The sequence below is a fragment of the Lonchura striata genome, chromosome 1, assembly GCF_046129695.1.
Source record: "Lonchura striata isolate bLonStr1 chromosome 1, bLonStr1.mat, whole genome shotgun sequence".
Lineage (NCBI taxonomy): Eukaryota > Metazoa > Chordata > Aves > Passeriformes > Estrildidae > Lonchura > Lonchura striata.
The window spans coordinates 119,628,256-119,646,170 of NC_134603.1; the positions used below are offsets into that span (position 1 = coordinate 119,628,256).

The following is a 17,915-nucleotide window of genomic DNA, read 5'->3' on the forward strand; positions in this document are numbered from 1 at the left end:
GAAAATGTCTTTCTCTCCAACATTCAACTGTTATATTTTAGGCTTTGCTTCCTGAAAATACTTGATCACTGAAGTATTATCCACCAGAACCTAGGATAAAATTATTCAGTCCCCTTAACAGTTTTTTCTTTTTATTATGGGGTATGTGGATTAAATTGTTGTTGGGGTCCCTTTTAGTTTATTTTCTGATTCTGCAAATATATGGCTTAAGAATTCTTACTTCTCCTAGTGTTAAATCTTAACCAAGTAAGATTTTGAAATGGGTTGAAATTCTATAAAATTATAGATTTGATAGAGTATTTTAATAATGTCAGAAGCATATCATGATATTTTTTTTAATTAAGACTATACCTCCTTAAACAGTCCAGTTATAGAACAGAATAAAAATGGTAAGAATTTTTTAAATAGGCTGAAAAAGTGTAACAGCATGAATGGGAACTTCGAATTGCAGAATTATTTTGTTAGTTCTTAAATGTATATATATATATATATATATATATATATATATATATATATATATGCAGTCTCTTCTCTGAAAAAACATGTAGTAGTTTTCAGAGACCACTTTGCACCCTGACACTTGTAAGCAATTCACTTGTAAGAGTGAATCAAGTACCTCTCTGCTAGTTCTCTGGCAGACATCCTGCTTTTATTGTTGCTGTGATTAGAAAGACTCACTGTTATTAAATACCAGTTAGGTACAGTTTTCTGAGATACATTCACATATGAATGATGCTACTGGGAATCTGTTGTGCAACCCTCATTATGCCTGCCAACCTTTTGTTCCAAACTCTTGAGCACAAACATAAAAATGCCCTTAACTTTTTAAAATGGATTCTTTTTTCTCATGAACTCATTTTTCATTTGTTCTTGGTGAGTCTCAGAAAACAAATGGTGTTTGTGAACCTTAGGTTTTTATCTTTATTGGTATCTTTAGAGATATCTTCAGGGAGAGTATAACACTTATGTCTCTTTGTTTTAAGCAATTGTTTTTTGTTTAATCATATTTTTACCATCTGCCACTGCTCACTTAAGTGAGCAGATAAAAGAAGCAATCCACCCTTTCTTTGCACACCATTTTGTTAATGCCTACTAGAAGTGGAATGAGTAATTCTCTCACTTTCAAGGTGATCTGTTTCATGTTGGTCTGTTCTTATGCTGCAATTGTTGTATTGAGTGTTGTTCACTAGGTAATTGAGCAGTATGATAAACACACCACATTTGGCTGCCTTTCATCTTCTTTAGGAGAATCTTATAGGCCTGGTAGAATTTTCCTTTGGATAAGAACTGAGAATCAATATTGGTTTCACAATTAAGAAGATTATTTTCTATAGTATTTGTGCTCTCTTTGTTTCATAAACCAGAAAGCATGTTTTGAATGAGATCAGACTAAAATAAGGGCATTTTAGAAAATCAGTTGAATACCACTCCAGAGAGTTGTTCTCTGAGATGTTAGGCAAGTCACCTAACACAAATGTTTCCCAGACAACTTTATGGATTGCAAGTCCAACTTGCAGTTGTAAAGCTGTCTTTAGTCTGTCTCTTCACCGTCACAGATCAATCTGGAATCAGGAATTGTGTGGGGAACACAGGAAAGGCAATATAGTAGTAAGTACTGTCAGGTACATTAGGTTGAGTAACTGGAACTGGTGTACAGCTTTTGTTCTTTATTTCTGAGAAAATACCATCTCTTATCTAAAAAATAAGTTTTCAAAGTAAGTTAATTATACTTGTGAACTACTCACATCCTGGGCCAGTGAAGACTGTAGGAGAGCCAATGAATAGGCTGATAATTCCTATTGGCAGTGAAGTTTCAGCTTTATATAGTCAGTGAGGTTTAGGGTTATTCATTGAACCTCTTGGACAAAACACAACATTGAACATTGTCCATCTTCTAAGCAGAACAAAGCAAAAACCTTTTGGGGAAAAGATGTGAACATACTTCAAAAACATAAATTCATAAAAGTGTCAAATTAAGGTTTATAGGCATTTCATGTTTTAAGGGCTTGATCTGCAACCTTAAAGTTCTCTTAGTACTTTGTGTTTCTGTATTTAGCATACATACACAGATTTGTTCCAGTTTGACAATCCTTCACATGTTGTTTAGTGTGTTTGATTAGCATAATCACTGTGTGATTATTTCTTACTAGCTTTAGCATATGCAAATTCTTGTCTTTTGACTGACAACCATTATTAGACAATCAGAGTGTAAGGATTTGCATAATCTCTCTGTGGTTACAGTATTTGTGTGCAATACCACTGTGAATGCAAATCCTTTTGCTCTGACTGGTTTCTCTCTATTCAAGCAGCTTGCCAGGAATACTGCTGCTGCTGCTTCAGCATCTCATTTGCAAGTGGAAAAATCTACAAGAAAAAAAAATAACAAAAAGAAGGAAAGAAATACTAGAGTCACATCAGAAAGGTGACTAGACAACTGTTACAATTAAATAGCTCAGTTAGGAAAAATAAAAAAAAAGCAAGAAACACTCTTCTAGGATTTCAACAAAAGAATAAAAGGTTTACTTTGGGAATTCATTCTGAAGTACTATTTGAGTGATCTATTGCACTTTTTGGGAACTGACAGCAATTTTCTTTTTAATAATTACCACTTTTTAAAAGAAAAGTAATTATTCTGTAAATATTGCACATCATTGTAGTTGGTGCAGATATTTTACATTAATTATGTTATATTTAACAAGGATGAGCAATATTTCTGGAAAGCATCAGGTTAATTCTACCCTCTTTCATTGATAAGAACAGAAATGGTAGACATTAAGAAAAGATGGGTAGTTCTGAGTTCAACTCTGCATAATTATTCACCATAATTACTAGGGCAATATTAAATAAATTAGCAGTAAAAGGCTAAGACATACATGGTAGCACATCTAGAATGTGTATTCTGTTTGATATTATTTTCTCTGTACATGAAATCAAAATATTGTTGAACATAATTTTTTGTGTGTGCTTAATTATGTTTACTAAGCTTTTACCATCATTCCTTTTGAATTGTGTTCTTTAGTTAGTTTATAAGATTCTTATTCACAGATTAATGTGGTTCTGGAAAAAAACAGCCCTGGAGTGGCAACCTTACTAATGGGACTTATTTCTTATGCAAATGTAGAATGTCAGATACACTTAGGATCAAATTGCTGAGCTGTTGTTGAGATGTTCTTTTCTGACATGGTCACCAGGATATTAAGAAGGTGTCAGGTAGGTTGTAAGTTATAGGTCTGACACTTGTGGAAAGCATCATATTCTGCACAGAGTTTTTTTAATGTGCATGGTTAATAAATACTTTTATGAGTGTTGGGATTGCTGTGCAAACACAGAAATGAACAGCAATGTGTGACACACAGTACTTCATGTTTTTCCAAGAAGTTTTAGACCTGTGGCACATGCTTTGTGCTACTTGAAAATGCAAACGAAGTAGATGCCAAGTAACTCTTGGAGAAGGAGTAGCTCCCACTCAGCTGCACGGTGCCCATGATGTGGGCAGTCTATACAGCCAATATAAGTCTGAAAGTACAGGAGTACTCCAAAATATCTAACTTTCTGCATAAGTAATAATATTAAAATGTAGTGTATCTAGTATAATAATGCTGCATCTCTACCACTGACCAGCATGATTGCAGAGGAAATGTCTGTGAATTCTTGATGCCTTTGAGATCACAGAGGAACTGCTCAGTTTTCAATTCGAAATAGTCACATTATGCTGTAAGAAAATTACTGGCTTAAGAGTCCTGAGCTATAAATGACAATGACTTTGCACCATTGATGAGCATTCTTATAGTTTAACCTTTCTGTTTCTATAAGTATGGCACAACAATAATCAAGTAGGCAATTTTATGTTTGAACTGGTTGGTGTCAAAACTGCATCTATCATGCAGTTTTAAAAATGGGTCAGGTTCAGCAATAAGTATGACATAGAGGATGTGATATTTTGGGATCTTTACTTGGTAATGTCAAAGATGGATACAGGATTTAAACTGCTTCTTAGAAACTCTTATTAGTTTCACTATGTGTTGGAACATAACAGAATGAATGAAAGGAGCCTGCACTGAATTGTCTTTATTTCTTATCAATGTTACAACCCTAACACTAACACAATGTTACAAACAAAATAACATTAAAGGAATTATATTATGAGTAATTGTACATAATTATTACAATTATATGTATATAATTATATATTTATGACTCTGGTTTCTTTCTCTGGTTTGGATTTCTACAAACATATGTATTAGTAAGTACAAAATTAGGCCAAAGAAGCACAATATTAATTGTAATATTATTATCAAATAATATTGGATCTGGATTTTAATAGATTCTGGGAGGTGGTGGTCCTATGTCACTAAATTCAGTTAGCTGTTCAAGTAAAGGAAATCAGTCTTTTCGTGGGTAATTTTTTAAAATTACTTCTAAAATGGTCTACAGCAACTTCTTCCTGAGAGCTTCAATGACTTGACATGTTTTTGCTCACTTAGTGTAAGACCATAGTGATCTGAGTCAATCCTTTTCAGCTAGTTTCTTTGGTTGTGAGGTAAAAATACTTTCTTATTTATTTGATTGCTTTAGGCCTAACGCTCTGAACAGACTCTAGGCATCCACCTTGTCTTATCTTTTGACCTGGATGCTTTTATTTAGAAATATTAGTGAATTTCAATTACTTACTGCAAACCTTATGCATCTGGAATGCTCATACCATGGCTTTTGGCTTTAATAAAAAAAATTAAAAATAAGTCCCTTTGGTTTATGTCCCTTTTGTGATTTGAACCTCTATGGGTCAAACTTGCATGCTTTCCTTTGTTCTTGCTTTTTTTTTGTTTTTAGCTTAGGCAAATTCTTGTGCCTCTGGGATAAGAAGTCACAGAAAAGACACTCATAAAAATATACATATTAAAAATTTCTTGAAATTCAGAATAACACTGAAAATTCTTGAAATTTGGTGTTTGAATTTCAGCTTCAGCATAACACAATTCTTCACACACACACACACAAACAAGCTCATGCACAAATGTAAAAACACTTAGAAATTATTTGTGGAAAATATGTAAGATTTATTTTCCAAAGGATCAGATTTCTCTACATGTAAAATACACCATCCCAGGTTCTGCATTACACAGATACTTACTGAAAATTTAATGAGATTAAGACTTTGCTACAGAAAGCCTTCAAGGATAGCAGCTGTGGTGATTCTGGAAAAATGTCCAAGGCAGGTAGAATAACAAGGGATCTCCTGAGTCATCTTCTTGGGGATTTTGTGGTCAGTGTTTCCACCAGGAAAGTTCATGCAACAGCTACTCCTTTCATCTTCAGTCCACAAAATAAAGAGCATTTTCATGCTCTTTAGTAAACACAAGAACAAGGAATACAGCTAATATCATAGGTCTGGCAAGACTGAATTTAAAACAAGCAAAACCAATTATAATGATAGCATCAAAACTAAGAATATGCAGTAAGAGGTAAAGTTCTATTATGCCCTTGGTTTCAGCCTGGATTTTCCTAAAGTATTGTAAGTTCCTAAAAGTTTGGAGAAGGGAGTACAGGATTTGATCAAAGAATGTGAATCATATCATCTTGCCACAAATTTCAGCTTGAATAAGTAAAATATAGACGGTGTTATTGGTGTGCATGTATCGAAATCAAAAATCAGTCAAATTATATATTTATCTTCATTGCTCAGTCTAATAGTAATCCTGCGCTTTGCAGTAAACTTTGAGCACTGTGCTATCCCTGGACTGACCATGTGGAAAAGTGTGACATATATAAAAATGTCTGGTGCTGGAGAGTAGAAAGCCAAAAGGTGATGGACAAGTCAAACACAGTGCAACTCTCAGAGCAAACTCTTTGTGTTGTATTGTCAAGAGGAAGTAAAGGGACATCTTGTCAGCCTGGGTTTTCTGCTCAGCTTTGACATCTGAATGATAATCTTTCATATGGATTGCAAACTTCTCTGTCCTTCGCTTTAATGAGAGTAAATTAAATTAGTTTCATCAAAGAAATTAAATCCAGAATTGTAAAATAGCCCTAGTATTGAGTAAAAAGCAGATTTTATAAAAGTTTATCATGAGATCTTTTATTTTGAAAGTGCATACCACTTACATAAGTTGAAATGAAATTTATATGTGTAATTAGTAATGTTCAGTAAGTTCTCAAAGTCCTGGAGATGCTTTAAAGTATCTCAGTACTTGCTGATTATCTTGACTATATGATATTATTACCCTCTATTTCCCTGCAATTCTTGCTCCCTATTTTCTGCAATCAACAAGCTCTATTCCTCTAACTCTCAGAAGGTCTCCTCTGTCTTCCAATATCTGTGAGATCTGCGTCCTTATCATGCTGCACCTAAGTATCCTGCTGCCTGTCAGATTTCCTGCATAAAACTTGTGGAGGCTTATCTGATGCTTTTGCATGTTTATTTGGAACTTTTGGATTGCTGATGTTTCCCAAATGAAATCTCCAGGGAAAACGAATAATGTTAAATATCCTTCAAGCATTCTGTCCCAACTTTATTAGAATCTGGTGCTAAGTTTTTAAGTCTAAGTGTGCTTTGCAGTATCAAAGAACTATCCTCCCATCCTTGGAAGTGTTCAAGGTCAGGCTGGATGGGGCTTTGAGCAATCTGATCTAGTGGAATGTGCCCCTGCCTATGGCAGTGTTTGGAAATAGATGATCTATGAGGTGCTTTTCAACCCAAACAATTCTATGAGTCTATGAACTGGCAGAGAAGGGATTATTATTTTGAAGCATTTTTTCTTAATTAATTTGCAGTGTTCTATCCAGAACACTTCTTCATTTAGAGCTGTAAATACAAAGTATCCTATTCTCACTAATGCCATATAGCTGTATACCTAGAACTCTATAAAAACTCAAGGGGAAGGTTGCTGATGAGTTTCTGTATCAGCCGATAAACAAGAGAAAATCTGTGGTCTTAGTAGAAAATAAACCACACATTTTTTTCCATGAGACCAAATTAAAATTACATATAACATAGAGCAACTAGTCTACACATTCATGATCTTTTTAATTCTAAAAAAATATTTTGTCTCATTCTCAATATGAAAACATCACTTGCCCCAGAAATCCAACCTCACTTGGAGCTAGAATACTTACTCTGGAGATGGGTAAGTCCAGTTGCAAAAAAAATTAGTTTTTCCATCTTGTGAACCATGGTAGTACCTTTTATTTAACCCATAGAGCACAGCTGTCGACTTTCTCAAGTCATTGTGAGATAATGGGCACTTGTGTGATAGTGGGAAAGATCAACATGGTAACACTCAAGGCCATTATCTCTCATTATCTGAAAAGTGCCATACCTTGAGGAAGTGAATAAAGAAGCTCTCTAAAGAATCTCGCAGCTGTGGTTCATGTGAAGCCAGTTACACTGGATCCGAGAATGCACAATTTCTTGTTACTCTCTGCTGACTTATCCATGTATCTGAACTTCAGGTTTCCCTAATTGCTTTAGACCTGCAGTGGCAAGAGGAACAGAATTTCTCCAATCTTGAACAGCACAGAATTAGCAACAGTTAATACCATGTCATGTTTTAGTGTTAAAAATAGCAAGATACAGGGCTATTGATTCTGCTGGTATAAGAATTCACCTCTCAGTGGAGCAGTCAAAAAAAGAAGAGCTGTTACAATTTATTTATTTTCCTATGTAGTGGTGTCCTTTTTGGTCTATGGAATAGTATTTTTGGATTGTAGGCTTTTTCAAGATCATGTTACTCAATAAAAGGAGTGCTCCTAAAACACAGTTTGACCAGTGCAGAAAGTTTTACACAACTTGCTGTCATCTTTCAGAGCTTGATATACTCTGCCCTTAGTCAACAGTGTTATTTTGGGGTTATATTACAGTGGCATCCCTCATTTCTAGATGGGATTGGTGTTCTTTTATGCTGGTCAGTCCAAAATATATGACGTAGTTCACATCAAATTGAAGATGCTCAAACTGAGATTTTTTTTCAGGCCATTCTGCCATTCTATAAAGCTCTGCTGTCTTCCTTGGTTTGTCTGGGGGGTTTGTGTGTGCCCGTGTATTTAATTTTTTTTTTTTTTTAACCAATCTTATTTTCATTTCAACAGGAATTAATTTAAAGACCTATTTCATATTTGACACTGAACAACTGTCAGGTGATGAAAAAATTCTGTAGTGAACTGTTCTGGATTCACTGGAATAGAGGCCATGAGTATCTACCATTACAGCTTTCATGAATAATTGATTACTCTAAGGACAAACTCTGATTCTTTATTTATCAAATAACCCTTTGCCAACAGACTAGAAAATAGTGAATCATGAAGACATGGACATGGAGAAAGATGGAATTTTTTTCATGGCATAGACAGATTATGCTCTGTGAATACTGGTTATCAGAATTACTCAAAATATGTGTGATTTTTTAACAATTTAAAGATAAAAAATATCAGGGGCTTAACCAAGTTGCTGCAAAGCTATTACCAGATTTTTTAAGTATCTGTCAAATGTTTTTTTGTGAAAAACAAATGAGCATATTGTTCAATTAATTTGGGGAAGATGATTTCAATCCATAAGTTAAAAAATCCCTTGAGTAGCTTTAGTGAAGTTCTCTGCCAAAATGGCGTACATTTTTTTTTAATATGGACCCTGACTTTCAGACAGTATCAGATCAGTGTTCTGGTAGAAGTTAGCTAAGAATAATCCTTTTCATAAAAGTCCAAATTCATCCTTAAAGCAGAGTTTATTCAAAATACTTTCCTCCAAATGATTTTGAAAATTGTCTTTGGAGGATTTGTATATTTTGTAAGTTGTGTAGATGTTTTTTCAAGGAAGAGATTCATTTATTGCTTCATGGGATATTATTATTATTATTATTATTATTATTATTATTATTATTATTATTATTAAATACTGAGGTATTGTGTGCTATTCTGAAATTACATAAACATAATATAATATCATATAATATCATATAATATAATATATAATTATATATAATTATATATTATACATAATTATTTATATTTTTATTAGTTTAAATTATAATTTAATATAATAAATTATATGTATACATGTATATAATATATAATGTATATTATTTCACATTTTCATTGATTCTTTTCTTAGTAATTTTATTTTAAATGTTCTTGTTTTAGTTATTGAAGTAGCTTTTCTCTGACATAAAAATCACAAATTGGTCTTTGGATAGGAAAGCCTGTTCAGCATTTACAGCTTATACCTTTTTTCAGTAAAGGGAGATTGGTGCATATAAAATTAAACTAAAGAGATGCGTTTCAAGAAAGTTAATGACATTTTTATTTGTTTCTTTCTGCATAACCTCTCAGAATAACTACATGAAGAAGAAATACTCATTTTCAAAGAAAAATAGTAGTTTTCTGTTAGGTCATAGTACAGCATGATATAGAACCTGTTTTGAGATTTTAGATAGCATAGCACACAGTGGAACAGCAAAAGCTTTTTATTTTTCTTCTCTCTTCACAGATGGACCCAATTCAGAAAGCTGTAATAAATCATACATTTGGAGTTCCTCTTCCTCACCGAAGAAAGCAAATCATATCATGCAACATTTGCCAGCTGAGATTCAATTCTGATGTAAGTCGATCATTTTGTATCAGATTAGAAATATCTACTTATCTTCTAGGATGTGCCATAATTTCCAGAAATTGAGCCTAAATGAAATGTTGTGATTTCAGTTTGTTGCTCAGCAGATGAAAAGGCTGTAAGCTGTTTCAAATAAACACAATGGCTTGGTAATGTTTATACACCCAGCCAGATTTTCCCTGCCAATATATCCCTGTAAGCTCATCAACTTCAGTTCTGCTGCACTGAGTGTAAACAGGAAAAATTGACTGATCCCTGGTATATCTGCTGGATCCCAATTCTTCTACCAGTTATGTGTACCTTCATTTGGCTCCTACCTTGCATCCTCTCACTCCTCCAGCAACTAAGCAGAAGAAGCTGAACTGGAGATGCTCCTAATACACCAAGGAAGTGAACCTGTCTCCCATAATTACCCAAGGGAGCTGTGTTGTGATGCTCCTTGCCAACTAATACCTTTTGTGTCACAGAAAAGCCTCTTAGGTTTTAGCTCTTCTATTTCCTTCTCAGAATCACTGTGTATGAAAACCAAACCTGACATAGTAAAATGTATTTCTTTCTGCTATTCTTGGCTCTTCAGGAAGTTTCTTCACATGGGCATTGCTAGTGGGAACTAATCTTCCCCTGTCTTTAATTCATTATGTAATTTAAATATGGAAGTTAGTTCTGTAGAATAAAAATGTTTTAACTTAGAATGAGGTCAAACCCAAAACTGTCCACAAGGGTCATAGGAAGAAGTGAAATAATTCATGTGTACTCTTGCCTCTCTAAAGGCAGCTATTTATATACAGTTTGTACTATTTTTAGTTTATTGATTATTTATCAAAACCATGAGCTTCTCAAAAACTTAAATTCAACCTTGAAGCCTAATTTTAGAGATTTCTCATTAAGGGGTGAAAATATTGTAGCTCTTTTCATTCCCCTCAGCTTTTTATCCCTTGAAAATAATTTCAAAATATCTCAGTCACCATTTCTGGACCAGTCAGCATCACATATTTAATTTTACTGATGACTTCAGGTTATTTGCTTCATTTACTGAATGGGCACCTTCTCTTATAACACTGACATAATTCTCAAAGAGTGGTGCAAGGAAGGGCAATACACTCTCTGAAACTGTCACACCCCTCACAGATTAAAATAGAAGAGTCAAATTAGGCTCTTCCATTTAGAAACCAGATGCCAAAATTAGGACTGTGGATGCTGAGTCATTTATGAGGAGGGAATGATGGAGACTTCTGGGCCACAGTGGTTCTTACCACTGGAGCAACCCAATCTATCACTAGAAATTTTCAGCTTTTTCAGCTTTGTCTCAGGAAAAAGCATGTCACACTGAACAAGACACAGTATGTAGCTGAGAGATCAAATACTTCAGTGTTACATACCAGAGTGAAACATTGCCTTTCAAAGAGAATATACCATTTGTTTGTCTTCAAAAAGGTCTGAACAAAAGACAAGATGAACATATCAGTAAAGTTACTTAGTCATTAGCAGTTACACGACTTGGATTGATATGTGGAGTGGAAAGTTTTCCAGCTGAGATCTATGCATTTTCCAGAATAAAATGTTTGAACTAAAAATTGTTCTACACAGAGACAAATAAAGCATCAGTGGACCCTGATAATTGTTACTCAGAGGACTACTCTGCTCCCATACTGCTTCTCTTAGGTTTCTGAAGAAGAGAGAGGGAAGAAGCAGAGGCCACTTTCAGAGCCACCTACAGTGTCCAAAAAACTAATTTTGGAAGACCTATATTAATTTAAGCTGTTCACAGAAAACTCTTGGAAGATTAGCTGATATTTATCTGTCCTGTCACACCTTCAGGTGTTGGAGGCTTGAACTCAAATAGTCAACATTGTTCAAAAGGTTGTTTTAATACTCCCCTCTCTCTAATAGATCAATATTGTCTTTACTGAATGGGGAGACTTTCTTGATGAGTATATTTAATTTTCCACTTTTAATATTCACCTAAGTTCTAAAGCAACCACAGTGTTGATTAATTGAGAGATTATGATCCAAAATCCACCCATTGATTAACCTGGAATGATATCTCTTCCCCTTTTCACTGCCACAAAGAGGCAACTTGTGAATATCTTTATGGTAGTGTCTTCTCATTCCAGTGCTTATAGTTATTACTGCTGAAAACCACTAAGTGCTCTGCTGAGCTATTCAAGAAATAATTTGTAGTCAGAGTTCCACTGCAGTTTAGGAATGTTTTTCTGCAACGTGAAGGGAATAAGTAGAGCTATTTTCTGCATTGCTTAGGTAATTTTGAAATGTCCACCTGTGTCTGTGTTTGAAGCAAAAATGTGGTAAATAAAAGATTTAATATTTGGATTCAAAGAAAAAAATGCTTTGAAGGAAAAGGGCTGTTAGCTATCATTTTTTGATAACTCTATTATGAATGGCAAGCACACACATTGTAATTCTTTCTCCTATTATCATGAAAAAGTTTTCATTTACTCAATATGCCTACCTTTCATTTTCATCATATTTTGTTGAACACAATTTAAATCCATAACAGCAATAAATAACTTTTCTGTCTAGGAACCTAGGCTTTATGTATATTCTACCAATATGTCTCTATTTTTAGATGCAGGAGATAGGTTTTATCAGAGAGTAATGAATAGAAATTCCATTTTCCTCATACACAACAATATTATGAAAATGTTTACAATAAAACTGGTCTGTGGGATTTTTCTTTTTTGCATAGAATACACAATTTTCTCCCTTTAGATAGAAATTTCTTTAAGGCAGCAGAGGTTTTTTTTCTGGTTACATGGTATCAAAATCACTTTTAAAAAATATGAGAAAAGGCAGTACAATAGTCTAAAATCATTTAGCTTCTTTGTAAAGGAGTTATCTATAAATCTTCATGACAGCTGTGTGTTCAGTATGTTTTTTAAAAATAAATCTCATACAAGGGAAGAGAGGAATGTGCAAATAACCAAAGCCCCTCCATGCTGAGCAAAAACATTAGAATAGCAAAGGTAGGTTTTGTGGACTCCAAGTAATTTTTTTTCAGAGAGATCTAGATATATTATTTACACTCACATTGTGCATTCAAACTAGGGTGAAACGTTTAAATATATGCTTAGCTCCAAATGCCTCTGTTGCCGCTTGGATATTGGCAGCTGCTGAGACCTATTGCACCAGTAAATGCTTATTTTGTAGCAAACATTAAATCTTTATCTCTAAGACCTAAAGTATCTGTTAAATGCGGTCCAGCAGACTTCAGTAGGGTATTTCAGGTGCCTATAGGTAGCTGCAAGAGTAATTTTCTGCTTATAGCCTGGGAAAAAAGAAAAAAAAGTGATTACTGAATTTTTCTGCCTTGACTATATGATCTTCCTTTGTCCATGAGATTATTTGATAAAGCTCTATAGTTATCAGTATCTGTCAACAAGGTCAATTTTTTTGCAAAGGGATTACCTTTTTCTTCCCTCTTTTAACGAGATGTCTGAGTGATGACCCAGTTTGCCTTTATAGAAAGGTTGGGCAGCATTCTGATGTGTTCACAGGGCTTGAATTCCATTATGATACACTTTAAAAAATATTTCCAATTATATGAGCCAGAAATTATTGTTTGACTTAAATAGCAAGTGTAGTAATATTTCCCTGCAAATCAAGGATGCTCATCAGTCCTTATTTGTTGTTTTTTACCTTATTTTTCTCCATCTCTATTAAGCAAATGCATCACCAAATTTATATATTGTTTCACTGCATGAATTTATCAGGATTCGAAAGGTGGTCTTCCATTAAAACAACAGTGAAAGATTTTTTTGAGGATAAGGATGCAATATAACTCTGCAGTATTTTATTATGGTTCTAACTTTTGCTGGGAAAGAAGCAGGACCAGAGGACTAATACCCTATTTAGGCTATGCTTGATATCTAAAACAAAAGATTAATGTATCAACTTGTAAGGGCCTAGGGTATAATAAGGTGATAATAAACAGTCAACATGAATTTGTCAAGAACAAATCATGTCAAATGAATCTAATTTTTTCCTTTGACAGGGTAATTGGCTGAATGGATAATAGGAAATAAATAGATGTGACATATTTTGGCTGTAACAAGGATTTATACAGTCCTATGTGACAGTCCTGTAAAGTAAGTAGGGGAATATGGTCCAGGTGAAATTATTAAAAGTTGGTTGCAAAACAGAATGAAGAGATGCAGTGAGAGTAGCTCCTGATGGTTTCCTGTCAAAACAAAAGGTCACAACAAATCAGGATCTGAAAGAGTCTCTTCCATGCTTACTGCTACTCTAATTTTTCGTTAGCAACGTGCCTGACAGGACAGTGTACACATGCCAGTTTTGTGGATGACATCTAGATGAAGGGTGGCAGACTCTTGATGGATGGTGGTAAGTTCCAGATCTCAGTCCAAAATTATCTCCAGTTGGAGAAAACAGTTTGGAATTCTGACAAGTGCAGTAAATAAAAGCATGAACAATTGTGCTTAGACTGGAACAAGTAAATGCACAAGTACTAAAATGAGTAAATGTTGGGCTTAATGAAATTATGAATCATAATACAAATATGATGGCTAATGCAGAAAAACAAAAAAGAAGGAAAACTCACCCAACTAATCCTATGATAATTTTTCCCCCAAATATGAGATTCATCAATAAGTAAGTATTCCACAGCAAATATTCAAGAGCAGCCCTACGAGAAGGACTGGGGGTGCTTGTGGATGAGAGGCTGGACATGCCCCAACAATATGCACCTGCAGCCCAGAAAGCCAAACAGGTTTTGGTCTGCATCCAAAGCACTGTGGGCAGCAGGTCAGGGGAGGGGATTCTCTTCTGCTCCACTCTTGTGAGACCCCACCTTGACCACTGCATCCAGTACAGGGATCCTCAGCATAGGAAAGACATTGGCCTGTTGGAGCACATCCAGAGAAGGGACAACAAGATAATCAGTGGGCTTGAACATGTCTCCTGTGAGGAAAAGCTGAGAGAGTTCGAGTTGTTCAGCCTGGAGAAGGGAATGCAGTAGGGATCACTGTGGCCTTTCAGAAATTAGAGGAAAGATGGGAGCAAACTTCTGGACAATAAGTCATGGGTTTAAACTGAAGGAAGGTCAATTGGATCAGACATAAAAAGTAAGTTTATTAAAATGGAAGTTATGGAACACTGGAATGGGTTTCCCAAAGAGATGGATGTCCCATCCCTAGAAATATTCAAGGTCAGGTTGAACTGATCTCTGTGTGGCTTGATCTAGTTCAAGATATCCCTGCTTCTTGCACAGGTGCTAAATTAGGTGACCCTTAAAAGGTTCCTTTCAACTCAAACTATTTTACAATTCTATGAGGTGAAATTGGCAATGCCTTAGGTGAAGAATTATTTGTAACAGTGGTCGTCACACTCCAATGAAAACATAATTAGTTGCAGGATTTAGAACACATCCACTAATATGACAAGACGTGAAAAAAAATCCACTCCACTAGGGAGAGTAGAAAGAACTGGACAGATATACAACAAAAAAGACCAGGGAAATATAGTTGGCTTTCCATATCTGAAAGGGAGTTAATAAGAGTTTAGTGACCAATTGATCTTTGTATTCCTTGGTTTTGATAGATAAATAAATTTGACTAATTCTTCAGATTAATTTTATTTAAGAGATTTTTTTGTTGAACTATTTTGTGAAACAATTTTGACTGTAATGGTAGTAAAATTCTGGAAGGAAACGTATGGACAGTTGAGGGGTGCCTGTTGGCAGAGAGTATTCAGAAATTAGGCACCTGTTTCTGAGGCTGGACAAGAGATGGTGAATGTAATCCCACACTTGATAGAGAGATGTTATGACATCTTGCTTGACTAATTTACAAATCTCTCTCTGTAGTTTGGAAGACAGAGATTTCCTCATCCATACCCAATGACAGTCACACTTGGTCTGTGGCATCTGTTTTACAAAAAGGGGAACTTTATTGGTCCAATAAGAATGAGGAAAGCCCGGTACAGTTAAATGCTAGAAGTTATTTAGCATTTCACCCTTCTGATTCTTTCCATGTTTTGCTGTACATACAAATGTACAACAATTATGGGTTAGATTCAGATTTACAATTAAGCTAGATGTTTAGAATTCTGGTTTGGTGTAAACCAAATAATTTCTGCTTGAGTTGTAGTGTTCAGCTTTTTTAAGCAAAGTCACTTTTGGCAGGTATTACTAGCCATCAAACACATTTTATTTTTTGTCTTGACACAAGCCAATGTGCCTGTATTATATTAATTCATCAGCCTGGTTCTTTAAGGCAGATTCTTTTGTGTCAATATTTAGAGATGCCCAGCATCCCCTTAAAATCAGTATTACTATATTAGCTTACATTATTGATTGCAGCAGTTGTACCTGAGAAAGCACAAGGGTTCATCCAGATATAAGTTATTCATGTTTATATATAATTTATATATTTCTGTAACTGTCTCTCTGTATATATGCCATTTATTTCTAATAATGTGCCATCTTTCCTGTTCTATGGAGTTAAATTAAGGAGAAACAAATACTGATTCCATTTACAGAATTTATTTGAGATCAGAATATGAGTCAGAATGGAAATACATTCAAAGTGAATATTTTTCCAGAGGTATTGGTCTGTGGTAGTCACTCTAAAAAGTAGCAAGTAATCACAGAAAATTATTAGTGTGGAAATTTCTATGGAATATCTGGCATTTGCATCAATACTATATAGAAAGTATAAAAAATTGCTAACAAAGTATTTAATTACTTGATTTTCTGGTATTCCAGTAGTCAAATCAAATAGCACCGAATATTTTGCATTTCAATTGATTACATGAAGAATTTTGAAAGCAGCTTGGTATATCCTCTGCCCAGTATGATGTTCAGTGGAGTCTGTTTTTATTGGCTTAGCCTGCATATTTTAGAAGAATTATCTCCTCTTTCCTAGGCCCCAATTTTAAAGATTGTAATATGAATTGCAGTCAGATCCTGTGCAAATCTGGTCTTTCCCATTCTAGAATATTCAAAATTTTTCTTATTATTTTTATTTTCCTTTTTCTAGTATTCATTTTAAAACAAAATAATCCTTATTTGCTTATATGTACCTTTTTCATGTAGGGAATAAGTAACTTAATTTTAGATTATGAAATCCATAATAATCTGAATTTAATAGTAGTAATAAATTTTCACATAACCTCCAGTTTCTTAAAGCCTTTCTAAAATGCTTAAGTAGAAAGTATAAATAATTACCTTTTGTTGCATGAAGTACATTTCTCAAAATTTTCAGTTTCTATACAGTAATTTATACAACCTACAAGCAGAAATTATTCTTGTCTAATGGAGTACCTTGTTTAGCTTTGAAGTACTTTTGATGTTTGAACTCCAGAGTACTTTTGGAGTACTTTTGGTGTTGAACTGAGTCCTCTGACTGATATCATCAGGTTGTGATTATTTCATTGTCCCTTAAGCACTGGCCTCAATCTAAATATTCTGTATGACCCTCAGTATATGCTGTGAGTGGTCTCTGTGTGTTGTGCAAGCTGTAGAGTTTCCTAGACAAACTCACTACACAAACTCTTGATAATCCTTGTCCTCATCTCCTCTCTTTTAATGAAAGTACCCTATTTTGTCTAGAAAATCTGTACTACTGTACTAGAACATGGAGCAGCCTGGGGGTATCAGGCCCACAGGGACATTGTCTCAGGTCAAGAAGGAAGTAGGAAAGAAGAAGGTTGTAAGTGACTGAACTTTAAGAAAGAACATTCTTATGTCAGCTGTTTTCTTAGGCAGTTGCTAGTGGGGAGACATGGATTGCCTTGGTGTCCACTGTATTCATGTTACAAGATTTACTCTTTCCTCTCAAAATTCGCTGTCTAGCCACATTCAGCAGTGGTAGTACAAGAGGGAGTGTCTAAATTAAGCACTGGAACAGGCTCCCAAGGGAAGTGGTTGGGTCACCATCCTTCAAGGTAAAGATGGGTAGAAGTTGTACTTAGGGACTTGGCAATGCTGTGATAACAGTTGGACTTGACAATCTTAAAGGTCTTTTGTAGTCTAAACTATTCTATATATCCAGGAGAAAGGAAAATCTAATGCTTTCAGCTACCTGGTCCATGAAAAAGCAGGGTTGAGGAGAAATTGCTAATGCCTATGTCAGCTGAATATCAGAGTCACTATAGGAAGAGACTAAAACATACAGCTGATCATCAGGTATTGCTGTGTAAGATTTGGATTGTGTCAAACTCAAATTTTTTTTATTTTCATTTGGCAGCTCTTGCTTCCTACCTCTGTTCATCCTATTAGGTTATTTCATTTTCAAAGCTGTCACTTATTTTGATAAAACAAGTCAATTGTGCAGAAGGT

At 34.7% G+C, this 17,915-nt stretch overlaps 1 protein-coding gene across 5 annotated transcripts in view; it reads left to right on the plus strand.

The window, feature by feature from the left end:
• ZNF385D (zinc finger protein 385D) overlaps nucleotides 1-17,915 on the plus strand; it is a 416,407-nt gene that overhangs the window by 312,196 nt on the left and 86,296 nt on the right. For 4 of the 5 annotated variants that reach the window (XM_021538112.3, XM_021538113.2, XM_021538111.2 and 1 more), the window contains one exon: nucleotides 9,479-9,589. In XM_021538112.3, coding sequence (XP_021393787.2) covers nucleotides 9,479-9,589 — 111 coding nt within the window. The remainder of the gene's footprint in view (nucleotides 1-9,478; nucleotides 9,590-17,915) is intronic. The other variant, XM_077787150.1, reaches the window with a different exon arrangement.